Source organism: Chlamydotis macqueenii, chromosome 4, assembly GCF_036417535.1.
Source record: "Chlamydotis macqueenii isolate bChlMac1 chromosome 4, bChlMac1.mat, whole genome shotgun sequence".
Taxonomy (NCBI): domain Eukaryota; kingdom Metazoa; phylum Chordata; class Aves; order Otidiformes; family Otididae; genus Chlamydotis; species Chlamydotis macqueenii.
Genome location: NC_141559.1, coordinates 67,535,960 through 67,550,844, shown reverse-complemented (window position 1 = coordinate 67,550,844; position 14,885 = coordinate 67,535,960). Strand labels below are relative to the sequence as shown.

The following is a 14,885-nucleotide window of genomic DNA, read 5'->3' as shown; positions in this document are numbered from 1 at the left end:
TGGAAAAGTGCCTTACTAAATTGCATCTATGCATGTGGTTCTTTTAAAATGACACCAGCTGTGCAGTCCTAAATAAAAAAAAATGGTCAATTCAGCTGCTTAATATATGTAAGAAATGAATAAATTTTGCATTCCTCAAATTAAAGGAGGATAAACTTCTTACTTCTGCAATATTACATTGTTGTTGATGGTGCCATATAAATAGTAAAATATGCTGAACAATTCAGAGGTTCTTAACAACACTGGAGTGGAAATTCATCAGGTATTGCTTTTCTGTAAGCAGCAGTAAGGTGTCCCCACCCATAGCAAGGGAGATGGACTAGATGATCTTCAAAGGCCCCTTCCAACCCAAACTGCTCTGTGATTCTGTGAAAAATCTTCACAGCAGACCTCCAGTCTCCAGTTGTGTCCCTGTGCGCGTGTTTAGTGTGGATTAACTCCCTGCAGTTCCCACAAACTACTTCTCACTGCAGCACCAACAGATCTGTGAGCCTGCTGAAGGAGCCAGGCAACCCAGATGTTTGCAATGTCACAGTGGCTTTTTTTCCTAGACAATTACTTAACTGGAGTACAGTTTTTAGAGACACAGGATGAAACAGGTGACATAAAATTTCTTTTCCATTAAACTCCCCAGGTTAAATCTCTCACCTCTAGCAGCAATCTTGACATACATTTGCCAACAGCTTCATTCTTACTCTCAAGCTTCAATAATGTCATTTCCATATCTTTCCACTCATACCATGGAATTATAGAATTGTTTGGGTTGGAAGGGACCTTTACAGGTCATCTAGTCCAACCCCCCTGCAAGGAGCAGGGACATCTCCAACCAGATCAGGTTGCTCAGAGCCCCATCCAACCTGACCTTGAATCTTTCCAGGGATGGGACATCCACCACCTCTCTGGGCAACCTGTGTTTAATCACCCTCACCGTAAATTCTTTTCCTTACATCCAGTCTGAATCTACCTCCCTCTATTTTAAAACCATTACCCCTCATCCTATCAAAACAGGCTTTGCTAAAGAGTTTCTTATCTTTCTTATAAGCCCCTTTTAGGTACCAGCAACTGATAAAAGCTAGTAATCCAGTCAACAGTCTTCCATTCACAATTACATTTTAACACTATTCACTGTTTCACAGTCAGCATATTTCACCACTCTTACATTGCTACAGTCAACATATTATTTCTTCTAATAGTTGTATTACCGCTTCTTATCCAGCAGGCACCAGACAAGTTGAATGAAGACACTGGGGGAGACATCTTTTGTGGAACACAGAAATTGCTCAGGTGTTCCACCATTCTTCCCCCTGCAAGCACAAGTGGAAGAAGGAAAGCTCAGTCGAGGACAATGTGCCTGTTACTATGTTCACGCTCCATTCAACATGGATTTCTTCCATCTCATGTGTTTATACAGCTACTCTGTCTTACAATAAGCACTGCCTTTCATTCCATGGGCTGGGTGAGAGCAGCAGTCAGGCTGTGCACAGCAGACACCCTGTGAGGTGTTGATCTGAACACATAGAGCAGCACAGAGTGACTGGTGGCACTGCTTCATGTTCAACACAGTCCTAACACAGCTCTTCTGCTGCTGGATCTGCACTGATGTGTTCATGCAATGTGACATGGAGGACATAACAAGCCAGGTTAAGTCTCCGCAAGCTTAGCAACCCTCTCCTTACCATAGTGCAGACACCTCCCCTGGGTTCGAGGGCCTATCTCTAGTTGACCCTGGCAGAGCGTACCTGAAGCATCTAGGTCTGAACCAAAGATCTGACTCAGGTTTTTCTACCAGGACCATCAGGTCTTTCTAAGTGAAGAAGGAATCAGTCTAGCTTCTGAAATGCATGGATTGCACCTTCTTGTCTTTTTTTTTTTTTTTGACCTTTTGTTCTCTAGCAAAATTTAAACCTGGTTTCCCTCTTTCCCCTGTATAATCTCAGTTTTGGTTAGTCGCAACCTTCAACTTAATTCCACATGACCAACGACCAGCCATTTGCCTTTTCCACTACGTTATTAAGAGTAACATTAAGGTCCAAATGTGTGCACATAATCTACAAAAGATGTCTGAAAAGCCCCTGTAGCCCTTCACAAATAAAGATTCTCTGCTTGTCTTAGTCCTCGTTGCTGTGTTATCATCTTCTGCCACTGCAAGTTCTGTAAAAATATCCATGAGCCATACATCCTGCTAGCTCCATGTCCCTGTGCTCCTATACAGCTGTAAACTGCACATCTGGAATCCCAGCTGTGCTCCCTTCACCACTCAAGGGTTTGATCTGCCCTTCAGGGAGCTTCCAAGTCACAATTCAATAGATGTTTGCAAAAAGCCACAACACAGCAACTTGAAAGCAACTTGGAAATTCAGCTAGCTTGGCAAAGGGAAGCCTTCAAATCATGTAAGCTTGTAGTACAATAGCTCCTGCCTTTTCCAGATTAACCAAGTAACACCCTAGTGTTTCATTCCTTACTGGTGCCTGGCAGATTTTGTCTGTGCTCTCAGCCTGTAGAAATTGCTGGTCAAAACAGTATGGCTGCGAGTCTTCCATTTAAAATCAAAAGTAGCTTCATGAATTGACAGTTCTTGACTGGTTTGACAGGACATAAAAATTCCCCTATACACCTTTGCATCCAGCAGAACAAAAGGAGTTAAGGGACAGTCACACCAAAACAGGCAATCATGCAGCCGTATGACCATGTTAAAAGCAACATAGGTACATGTGAACTTTTCCTAGAAGGAAGAGGGGAAAGGTTTCTTGACTCATGGCGGTAAATCCTTCCCCAACAAAACCTTGGAGTTATTTTTAAAAAGTGCATAGAGAGAATGTACATACATCTTTGCACGTTCAGTTGTTTCTAAAATCATAGAATCATAGAATAGTTTGGGTTGGAAGGGACCATCAAAGGTCATCTAGTCCAACCCCACAGCAAGAAACAGGGACATCTTCAACAAGATCAGGTTGCTCAGAGCCTCATCCAGCCTGGCCTTGAATGTTTCCAGGGACGGGGCATCCACCACCTCTCTGGGCAACTTGTTCCAGTGTTCCATCACCCTCATTGTGAAATTTTTTTTCCTAGGATTTAATCTAAATCTACCTCCCTCTATTTTGAAACCATTACCCCTAGTGCTGTCACAACAGGCCCTACTGAACAGTCTCTCCCCTTCTTTCCTGTAGGCCCCCTTGAGGTACTGGAAGACCACTATAAGGTCTCCTCAGAGCCTCCTCTTCTCCAGGCTGCAAACCTGACAATACTGGTTCCATGTAAGCCTATGCTCAGAGCAGGCAACACCTTCACTCTGCAACCAAACTATATTCCATGTAACATAGCCAGATTGAAGAAAACACTAGCTCCAGCTGAAGGCCTGCCTTGGCACAGCGAGAAGCTCTTCTGCACTCTACCATAGAAATGTGTTTGACACAGCATGACTGGAAGGCAATAAGTAAAAGATGAAGTCCTCTGCCGTAACTTGTGCTGGTTTTGTGTAGTGGAGGTGGGGCTACAGTGGCAGCTCCTGTAAGAAGCTGCTAGAAGCTTCCCCTTTTGTCCAGTGGACTCAGCCGGGTCTAGGGCAAACCCACTGCTGGCCAGGGCCAAGCCAACTGGTGACAGCAGTAATGCCTGTGTGATAAAGTATGTAAGAAGGGAAAAATTTTTAAAAAAATGAAACAGCAGAAGCAGGGGCAGAGAGTGGGAAGCACGAGCCTTGTGGGCCTTGCAGGCCTCACCCTCATCCTGGCCTCCTGCCAGGCAGCCAACTGGGCCCGACTTGGCCCAGCCCAGCTGTGGAAGAAGTGGAGAGGAGATGAGATGTGAAGAAAACCTGAGAGGCATCTGCCTGAGCCTGTGAAGAGTTTATTGTGAGAGGAACGACTGCAGACACCAAGGTAAGCGAAGGAGTGGGAGGAGTAATGCTGCTCCTGGCCAGAATTCCCCTGCAGCCTGTGGTGACGACCATGGTGGAGCAGGTTGTCCCCCTGCACCCCATGGAGGCCCACAGAGGAGCAGGGATCCACCTGCAGCCCGTGGAGGACCCCATGCCAGGGCAGGCAGATGCCTGAAGGAGGCTGTGGCCCATGGACGGCCCACAGTGGGGCAGCCGTTCCAGAAGGACTGCACGCCATGGAAAAAATTACCCACGCTGGAGCAGTTCCTGAAGGACTGCAGCCCATGGGAGCGACCCCACACTGGAGCAGGGGAGGAGTGTGAGGAGTTCTTCCTCCGAGGAGGAAGGAGTGGCAGAAAGCAATGGTGTGATGAACTGACCATAACCCCCATTCCATATTCTCCCTGTGCTGCTTCAGAGCGGGCAAAGGAGGGGGAGATAATTTGAAATGAAGTTAAGCCCGGGAAGTGGGGAAGCGGTAAGTTGTTTTTGTTCTCTCATTATTCTGCTCTGGTTTTATTAATAGTAAATTGAAACAGTTTTCTTCAAGTCAAGTCTGTTTTGCCCATAATGGTAACTAAGGATCTCTCCCTGTTCTTATCTCAAACCTCAAGCCTTTTTCTTATACTATCTCTCCCCTTTCCCCTCGGAGGGTGGGGGGAGTGAGTGAGAGGCTGCGTAACTTGGTCCTGAGCAGGGCTAAACTACAACATAACTGCACTGCAAGTTTGGTTAAATTCATTAAAATGTTATCCAACTATTTGGGTTACAGTGATGGAGACAGCCCAGGACATAAAACAATGTATATTTATTTAGCACAAAGAGTTCCATAGTCAAATAGAAGTGTGTGTGTGGTTTTTCCTAGTACTTCTTTACAGTACTCTGCTTCTTCTAAAAAGCAAAGAACCATCATGACTAACAGACATACTAATCATTTGGCAGAGCAACTATTTTATCCTACAGTTGTAGGCGTGATAGCAGCTTATAAACTGCAAGGCAAATTAGGGGCCCCTTCTCAAGTAATCTCAAGACAGTTCCATTAACTCAAGTGGAACATTCACAAGAAAAATGTTACAAGACTAGGACATTACGGATCACTGTAAGGTTTCCTATAACTACAGCCAACTTAATATTGCAGGACAGGGTTACATTCTCAGATAGAAGACAGACAGACTACTGAAAGATTCACAATGTGTTGCCAGAAACACACACTGACTGAGAAAAAAATCCAACCATTGTATATGTGATTACATGACATAATTAAGTACAATTCCTATTTCAGAGAAAACAGGTAAGTAGACATAAAATGCTCAGAATTAGGACATCTACAGACTTTAAAGCCCGCAACTTTCATTTAGAGACACATACTCGATACTTGTTGGTAAACAAATGCTGACAGCTCACAACAGACATATTACTTGAAATCTGGTTCCATTAATGACGTAACTACTGTCACTGGATACAGAAGACCATACAAATTATACTGGCAGACAGAATCTCCACAGCTTTTCCTTTGCTGAAGTTCCATCATTGTAAGTGACTGACATCAAAGATGTGCTGCAACCAGTTCTGTCTTCCCTCCTGTAGTTATCACCTGGATTAGACTCCCCGAGTTTGGTCGATTCTTTCCCGTTATCCAGTTAAAAAAGGTTCTGTTTTAAAATAAAAGTATAAAACAGGGTGAGAAGGAAAAAATACTACTATCGGGTACGTTGACAGGAAGCATAAAATCAAGCCTACTGCTTTTCTTTCTTTTCCTATTGCCCCCTCTAGTGATTTCTATGTATCTTGTAAGCTAGCAATGCAATCACTGGATTCAGACCCTCAGAGCCGCACAGAAGCCCAGAGAAATCCATAGGGCTTTACAGCACACACAGAGGATTTTCAGAACATCTCAAAGGAAAAGGCCAGAAGCTTTAAATGTCAAAGTGGCAAGTTTTTGCCAAGTTAAAAAAAAATTTTGCAAAAGGGGAAGGAGAGGCTACGTAAGTTGCCTTTATCGTATATATCAGGAACACAGATTTACAGCCAAAATAAAGTTGCTAAACCCATTACTCTGCCAACAGGCCACTGTAACACTTAGGTATTTAACTGTGAAAGTGGTCTCAGCAGAAGCACAGAAAGCCTTAAGATATCCAACATAATGCCAAGTAAGAGGGACTCACCCTAGGGAGACACCAGAACACTCCTTATCAAGACGTAATGCAAACTCCTTCCTCAAAATATAATACAGTAAGTGCAGTATATTTTTCAGGTCCATCGACCCTTCCAATATTGCAGACATAGCAACTCATGGTGGAACGTCCTGCTATCTGACACAACAGCTTCCAGGGCACAAAATTCAAGTGCCATATGGGAAAACATTGCCCACATCCTTCCCAAGATGCAGAAGCTACCAACACTTAACAACACTGGATGTTTTTCTTCCACAGCCAGTGAGATTTTCAGTTTTCAAAGTTGGATTTAGTTTAGGGAACTAGAATCCAAGAAACAAAACAAACCAACCAACTTAGTTCTCCCATAAGGAAAAAATACTTTAAAAGTTAAAATTCAAAAATGAATTTGCAAAACCACAACATCTGGCTAAGCACTCTAGAGCACAATAAAGATGCTTTTTTGAACATTTTTAGGCCAACTAAATTCAATTGATGGGGCCCTTTTAAAGAGCCACATGAAACAGCTGGATAGGCTTCTTGCAACAAAACCCATTTCCCACTCTAACACCAAACTTAAAAAACACACACAAAAAAGGGGAAATCTAATGTCAGAACTAAACTACGCTAAACTACTCTCTGAACAATTAGCAATAGGTAAATGCAATTTCAGCATCAGTTTAAAAAAAATGTAAGAATAAAGCCCTTTACAATGTATGAACATAGATTTATCTATTTTTCCTCAAAGAGGCAAGACAGTTGTGTCCTTATTTTCCTTTTGACAGCTCACCCTCAGCAGAATCTTTGCTACTCCCCATCACATCACAGCAAGCAGTATTTATGCTGCACCTTCTCTAACTGAGAGGAATTAGAAGCGGTAAGCCTGATCATCTCAGCCTGCTATTACATAAGTTACAGTTGAAGTTTCAGCATTCTGCAACATCACTCAGGACAAGCCTTTATGGATGATGAAAAAAAAAAAAAATCTTGACTAAATTTTACTAAACAAGAGCAGGAATTCTGTCAGCTGAGAGAAGTGAACTAACACACCATAGACTAGGCAGTAAAGAGTGTTTAAAATTAAAAAAAAAAAAAAATCCCAAAGTTTACATCCCTATTTGCAGTTTACCTTTAAGCCAGACTACTGTCTCCTGCATCTGCTCCCTACAATTTAATTTGTCTACAGGCTTTATGAGATTCTCTGGCTTCCAACTGTTTAAGGCTATTTTCCTTGTCAGAATAGCAGATGTAGAGATGCTGAAGTTGAAAGAGTTGAGCTAATTTTTTCAAATTAAGAAGCTTGTGCAATAAACCCAACATGATTTAGAAACATATACAATGAGGGTGACAGAGGAAAAAACCCACCCACATCCAAGTCAGCTATTTAGGAAAAACATGCAATAAGGTGCGGAAGCAAGCGGGACAGTGAGGAGTTGCTTAATTACCACACGGATACTCACTCAGCAATGAATTCTAAGGGTGTCCAGGAGCTGAAATCTGCATCAGGCATTGATTTCCTGTTCGCTGGTGTATCTAAGGTAACCCTGTGATTAAAAAAGATAAGCCTTTTATTTATATATCATGTTTCTGATGAGCACCACCTGCTTCTGTTCATTGCTGTAACATACGCTTGACTTTTACACCACGTGGTATGGATTTCCCTTGCATCCTCTACATGTGTTAACAGCATATAGCCATCAGTTTCAACATATATCAAAGGCTCCAACCTATACCCCCTCGTCTTCCTGGCTTGCTGATGACATCCAGCCCATTAGGGCAACTGCTTAGCCCACAGCTCCCTTCCAGGCTCTCTCACACAGACAGGGAATGGCAGTGTTCACGTGTACTGCGCGGCACATATGTGCTACATCCAGGCTTTTAAATGGCCTCACACCAGCTGCAAGTGCAGAGATTAAGTGCGCAAGCATAGGAAATTTCGACTTTGATGCTACATATTTACGCTACACACAATTATATTAAGGGGTGAACTTTTCACAACTCCTTCACTGAGATGGTGTTGACAATCCAAGGTGTAATTACTCTCTCAATAACAGAGTTTTGCATGAGAACTATGTTAAGTGCAGAATGCACAAAAGTCCAGTGATCTCAGTGTCTGGCTGTCTGCAAAGCTCTATAGAAGGTGGTGTCAATTATCCAAACACTTTTAATGCTGTCACTCTCTGACCTGAAGAAGTGCGCATAAGAGTGTGTACAGGAAAATGAAAACATAAGGAAAACAAAGCAGGGAGAATTCAGGTAATGTTCCAAATCCCTATACGCAACTCTTTAGTCATAAGTTTTGGGTCCTGAAATAGGTATGGGCCTGGCAAGAAAAATACTTTTTATTTTTGCAGAAGAATTGATAAATTTAGACATAGTGAAGACCTACTAGGCCATCCGCTTTTTACTAGCTTTCCTCATCAAGAAGAAAACTGTGACAGGCGAATACAAGCTAAACTTTTTCTTTTCACGGATCCTCAAAATGACCTAATTTTACAGATCAAGTATAGATATGCAGCACCTGATGAAGAAGCATCTTTAACCAAGTCAAAACTTGTCAGCTAACCCTTTGCTTTACTATTATCACACAGCTAAGTCTAAAATCATGCTGAATAGCTCATCTCATTGTCACAATTCTGCCTATACTGATGGGAAAAAAAAAAATAATAAACACACATTAATGCATGGCTATGGTTAAAAGTAAATAAAATTTTAATCCTAACATCCACTACTGTTTTGCAAAGGAAAAGAACTGAATCATTTTTAGGGTGATTTGCATAGCATTTTGTTCATACATTCAAGATGCCTCCTTTCTCTGTGAAACTGTAAGTAGGTCTGAGAAGCTGTTTGTGTACTGCGAACAGGACATCGCAAGCGTATCCATGTGACCCTAAGTTATAGCAGTAATTAAATAAAACAACGCAGGCAGAAGCAACTATGCAACCACTTACGGTAAAATGGCAACAGCAGCAGAACCAGATGGCAAGCCACTATTGGCACCAGCTAAACTCTGACAAAGCTGATGCACTGCTCCTTTGGCCATGCCATAGCCAATCATCCCTAACAATTAAAAACAGGGAAATTAGAGCACCATCAAAACAGCTCTCAATATCATCAGTAGTATGATAGAAACTCTGTTGTTTGATGAACATTAAGACCACTTACCACAGCTAGAACAGAACCAGTCTTTTAAAACATATCAAAACATACATATTAAAATAAACTAGGGAAAAAGAAAAAAAAAACCAAAAAGCTCTTACTAAACACCCAGCAACTATCACAGAACACAGTTTATTCATCACTACAGAAATAAGCAGCTTGCTGAGTTAAGTAAATGTACCCTGAAGGATGGGACCTACAGGGCTAACCATACAAATCTAACAGAGTAAGCACGAAGATGCCCATAGACATTAATAAGGCAATCATCCATTAATTTGAATCACATGGATAAGGTATTTGCAGGTTTGGACCCAAACAGATATAGCTCAGTTCTCTCCAGAACTGTCATTCACTTGGTCAGCATCTCAAGTCTGAAAGGCCTTTTGGAGAAAACTACAAAAAAAAAAAAAAACCCTCATGGTAGACAGTTATAGATAACCTGCAGGTAAAGTAAACGTCTTCCTAAACACTCTTCTAGGTAGACAGTAGCAGCGTAAGAGCAACAGAATGAGAGCATACAGCACACCGGTCGGGTACAAGATCTGGACAATCAGGATGCTATAGGTCTGAGATGTCTCATAGTACGTATCTGCCAAGCAGTCCAGACACAGATTAAGCACATAAGAAAACATAAATGTATTTTGTCTACAACTGGATGTTTTTCTACCCATCTATATAACTATACAACCTCTTTCCAACATTCCTGAGGAAATACTTTGTAACAAAGTTACAAAGGTAATTTTGCACTGTAGAAGTGTTTCCATCACATTCAATTAGACACACTGTATAACATCAATTTTTATTAGGAGGAATCATGGGCAGTATTAGCTAACTTATTTTACTGTTACAATAGAAATACTCGCATCTCTATCATATTCCGCTCTTATCTTGTCTAAAACAAACATTCCAAGTCGTCTTAAACCTTTTCATGCTTCTACATTTGTTAGCCATCACTGTCAGATTGCTTCTGTAACTGTTCATGTAATTCTCAGTATTCTTCAGTTTGCGTTATGAGAGTCAACATTTTCACACAGGAAAAGAAAAATCACACTAACAGCAAACAAAGAAAAAGATGGTTCCTTCCATAGCAGCTGGTAGTGACAAGCCTAACAAGTCATATTTGCAAAAGTTGAGTAATAACTCTTTCCCAATTCTTCCTGATGTTAATAAGTAGCATGTGTTTGCCCAAAGCACTGCTGTGTTTTTCAGAAAAATCCAGGCTCGTTGAAACGAGCTAGTCCGAAATATGAAAGCAAATCACTTTGATTCCTGTGTTGTGGTCCCTACCTCCCAAAAATCACCCAAACAAAAGACAACATGAAACTTTGACAGAGTTCACATTTTTTCATTTGTATATGGTCAGTCAGTAGTAGACAGTAAATTATTTATCTGCTTAATCTCATAAAATAAACCTTTTATCTTCAGACTATGCCAGATGTAGCTGTAAACATAGAAGAAAAATCATTAACTAGAAAATATAGCACATTGTTGCTGAACAGTTCTAAACATCATTTTCAGGAATATTTATAAATTCTACAATATATTTTAAAATTTTAGTATCTATGTCTCCTCAAAATGTTGTTGAAGCCACACTAGTAAAAGACTGGTAAATAAGAGTATTTGTCTCAAAAACCTCCCTCTCCCTGCCTGTGAGCTTGTTTTTCAGTGCCTTTTTTTTTTTAATTTTAAATTGCTCCCAGATTTCTTCCCTCATGCAGACTAACATGGTGAGGCGAGAGATGAAAAACTCAATAAAGTTCATATGAAATAGCTACTGAAGGGCAAAGCCAAAGATCAACAAGCTTATCTATGTATGAAGCAAAGGTAGACTGGAATCGGAACGTGAACAGGACAAGCACATTTAACAGAATCAGCTGAGTCATCACCAATGAAAAAACTGGGCAATTAAGAACTCTGCCTTTTAGAATACAAATAGGAGATTTTAATTTATTTAAGTGCTGTACTTACAGCTTGCTGCGTGCTTCATATATTAGCCAAGAACATTTCACCAATGCATGTCAAATATTACTTAAATACTGATTCTATCTGTTTGCACTCCAGCTTCAAGAGATTCAGTATTGCTACCTGTAAAATTACACTTCAAGTGTTTCAGCAGCAATTTTCCATTTGTACTAGATGTCAAGAAATGGAGGAGTGAAACTGTTGCTTCACAAACAAGAATGCTCAAACTAACAGATAGCTGTAACTGCTGATGACCCAGCAGTTACCATGCATTGCATTTTACCTGGGGTTCCAGATAAAGCAGCTTGAGCTCCTGTCAAAGTCAAGAGGCCACCTTCTTTCAGATGTTTTGTGGCTAGATGGCCAGAAATAGTGGATGTCCAAACACTCTGCTTCCACATCAGATCACAGTTTTTGTATAAAGCTGATTAGGAAGAGAATTAGCAAAATTAAAAGACAGAAGACTTCTAGCTGTAATTTCCTTACTGTAGCACTATGCAAAAGGACTATGAAAACATGCTTTCTACCATTTTGTATTTCCACATTGGGCAAAACACAAATTTATGTCTTTTGTACCTCCCTTCTCTTTGTGCTCCGAGTCCCAGTTCTACAGCATATATTCTAGGCAATTATCTGCTTTCTCACTACCAGAAATGAAAAAACAAACCAAACACAAGATAGTTCCACTAGCCTCTCCATTAACCGTTCAAAGATTTCCAAGTTCTTGAAACTCCTGCAGGGGTTGCTTCAATCTACGTCAAGGATCTCAAAACTCCCATGTTAGCCTCATCTCCCCTTGCAGTAGCATGATCTGTCTCTTCCTGTAACTTCCTCCCTGGCTGCAAAAGAGCTACACTTCACAGGTCTGCAGATAGAAGACTCTAAGAGATAAAGCAGCTAAAAAGAAGTATGTCTTATCACCAGATTACTGCATAAATCAAGAAACAGTCTGTCTGGGAGCAGTATGTGGGTATGGAATATCAAAGATGTGTGCATCTGCACTGTACCAAGGGTGCATTCCAGTGCCCCGGCATACTGGAGCATAACCTCTGGTAAGGCAGCCTACCGGGGGATGTGGGCTTTAAATTAACTTTAAATTAAAGCAAAATTTGAACTCTCATCATTGTTTTTCATTATCAATAGCTGCATGGGAAAAGAAAAAATACAATAACTAGGCATGTCAAAGACTTCAGTATTCAGAAAGAACTATTTCCATAACACAACAGGGAATAAACATAAATAACTCTGTGACATAAGCCGACCACCTATCCCAAGACATCCTGCTACCCTACCAGTGTCTGAACTGGAAGGGGAGGAAGAAAAGGACACATTTTACCAGATTTACTCCAGACAGAAAACAGGGCTATTTTCTTTTTCTTGTATCTCTACACTAGTAGGTAAAGTATAAGATTTCCTTATGAATATTACATATTTTTAAACCTGAAGGCTTTTTTTCTGTAGCATAATCTCAAGTCATTACACAGCTCCTTGCAATACTGTATTGCACAGTAACAGCTCAGAGAGCTGCAGGAGGCAACTGAGGTTTTATGCACAAAGCAACGAACTGGGAAACAACACCAATGTTTCTACCCAGTCACTGTCTTAGGCAACTTGTCTGACACAGGTAATCTGGCCAAAAGTTAGTTCATAGATAATAATGCTTTCAGATTTTTCTGATGAAAATTGGTGCATTAAAAAGTATTACTGAGAATACTAAGCGCTGCGCAAATTTAAGACAGCAAAAACTCAGAGAAGTGCTAAGCAGCGTTGCGACTGAGTTATTTTGTACTTTTACACTCATGTCCTCTCTGGGCTCAGGAAGAAAGATGATCTCAAATATCTTTATTACCATGATTTTTATGGATTCCTCTCAGATTTCATTCATGTGTTCACTAGCATGCATGTACCAAATGCTTACATTTAGCTTTGGCGCTGCCTCCAGCCCATCCTCCTGCTACACACAAGATTGCATCCACCTTTTCTTCACCAAGAAGTTTTCCAACCTCTGTTGTCACCTTGCATACACAGAACAAAAACATACTGAAAACACTGGACTGACAAGGTAAAGGAATAAATATCAAGAGTGCCTTAGAGTTACATTTTTCCAGTTATGCAGCTCAGTAACACAACACAAAGCAATTTAAACAGCTGCAGAAAATTAACATTTACAATCGAGGAGCTCAAACTAAAAGTAACTGTTGAAAGGTAACTATAGATGAAAGTCAGACTGATGAAAGGCAGACTGTACAGTGTGTGATGTCACTGGAAATAACTGATTAGAGCAAGACTGAAAGATCTGACCCTTACCTGTATCATTAATAAAAATTTTTATTTGTGACTTATTTTTGGACACATTCTTCTCTGGGTATGGTGCTGTTTAGTATGGGAAACTAAACTCCAGGTCTGACTAGGACTACTGGTGTCACTTTTGATGAAGAAATGAACACCTGAAGATGAGCCTTCTTATTGCTTCTACCTAGACCACAACCATCAGTTCAAGTCTGGCCCCTAAATTTGAGTTTGTATACCTTCAGACACTCAGTATCTTTTTCAAATATAAGACTTCACAGTTGGTATTGAATTTGTTGGCTATGAGTTTTCTTTGCCAGAGTGAAAAGCAAACAATCCATCTCTCAACAAAAGAAAAACTCCATTGGTTTTCAGAAAGGCTCGGCACTGAGAAATGCATCGCAAATATTCTGTATTACTCTTTAAAAGCCTTAGGAGTTGCGTAGATATAAAGAAAACATTTTGGCCAGTGATTCAGTTTATCAATAAGAGTAACAGGTTCAAAAGTTAAAATTAAAAACATTACTCCTACCTCTTGAGAATAAAGCAAACCAGCTTTTAGGCTAGCCTGGACTCTCACACATTTACCCTTGTGAAAACCAGTGCATTCTCTAGGGATCCCACTGGGACTTATGGTTTGCAGGCTTTGAGTATAGCATCTACCTACACACAGCACACCTAAGAGTTAGGACGTGCAAAAGAAGCGTTGCATTTTAAGGTGTCCCAGTCCATCTGCATTATACCCATCTCCTTCAGCCCGCAACTTTTCAAGTCACCGAGAGAAAAATAACGCAAAACTGCCTTACACGCTGAACCTCCAAAATCCCAGATCAAGCTCTTTCTGCATATTCATACGCGCATGCAGTAAAGATTACAAATAAAAATGAAAATAAGGGATGAGGATGCTCGGATCCCCGGTAGGGCGGCGGGACCGCCACCGGCCGGGCTCCTCAGCCCCGCAGCGGCGGCTTCTTGCCCGAGGCCGGGCTCACCCCGGTGCCCTCCTCACCGCTGCTACTACGGCGGCGGGCTGGGGGCGAACGGGGGGAACCACGAAGGGAGAGAGGCGGGTGCGCGGCCGCCCCGCACCCCGGCGCGGACCCACCTGCTCGGCCTGCTCGGGGAAGGAGCCGCTCGCCCCCACCACCACGTTGGCGCTGGCCTCCTCGTTCTCCGCCAGGTCGATGCTGGCCACCCACTGCCGCGGCGAGAGGAACGGCGCGTTAGCGGCCCGGCTCCGCAACACCTGCCGCTGCCCCGCGGCGGGGCTCCCCGCCACGCCTCGCCGCCCCCCGGCCCCGCGCTTACCCAGTTCCTGGACCTGAAGTACCGCACGCACTGGGAGCCCAGCGCCCCTCTGCCCCCGTACACCAGCACCCTGCCCGCTGCCGCCATGCCCGCTGCCCGCCCCGCTCTGCCGCTGCCTCCCGCCGCCGCCCGGCCGG

At 42.1% G+C, this 14,885-nt stretch overlaps 1 protein-coding gene across 1 annotated transcript; it reads right to left on the bottom strand.

Annotated features, from left to right (window-relative positions):
- Positions 1-4,670: 4,670 nt before the first annotated feature.
- Positions 4,671-14,881, bottom strand: QDPR (quinoid dihydropteridine reductase). Its single transcript, XM_086746714.1, has 7 exons — positions 14,749-14,881; positions 14,546-14,638; positions 13,070-13,166; positions 11,435-11,575; positions 8,982-9,090; positions 7,491-7,574; positions 4,671-5,529 (listed from the first exon to the last, which is right to left on the bottom strand). The coding sequence occupies exons 1-7, from the start codon at positions 14,833-14,835 to the stop codon at positions 5,424-5,426; spliced, it is 717 nt and encodes a 238-aa protein (XP_086602840.1). The 5' UTR covers positions 14,836-14,881; the 3' UTR covers positions 4,671-5,423.
- Between the last annotated feature and the right edge of the window lie 4 nt (positions 14,882-14,885).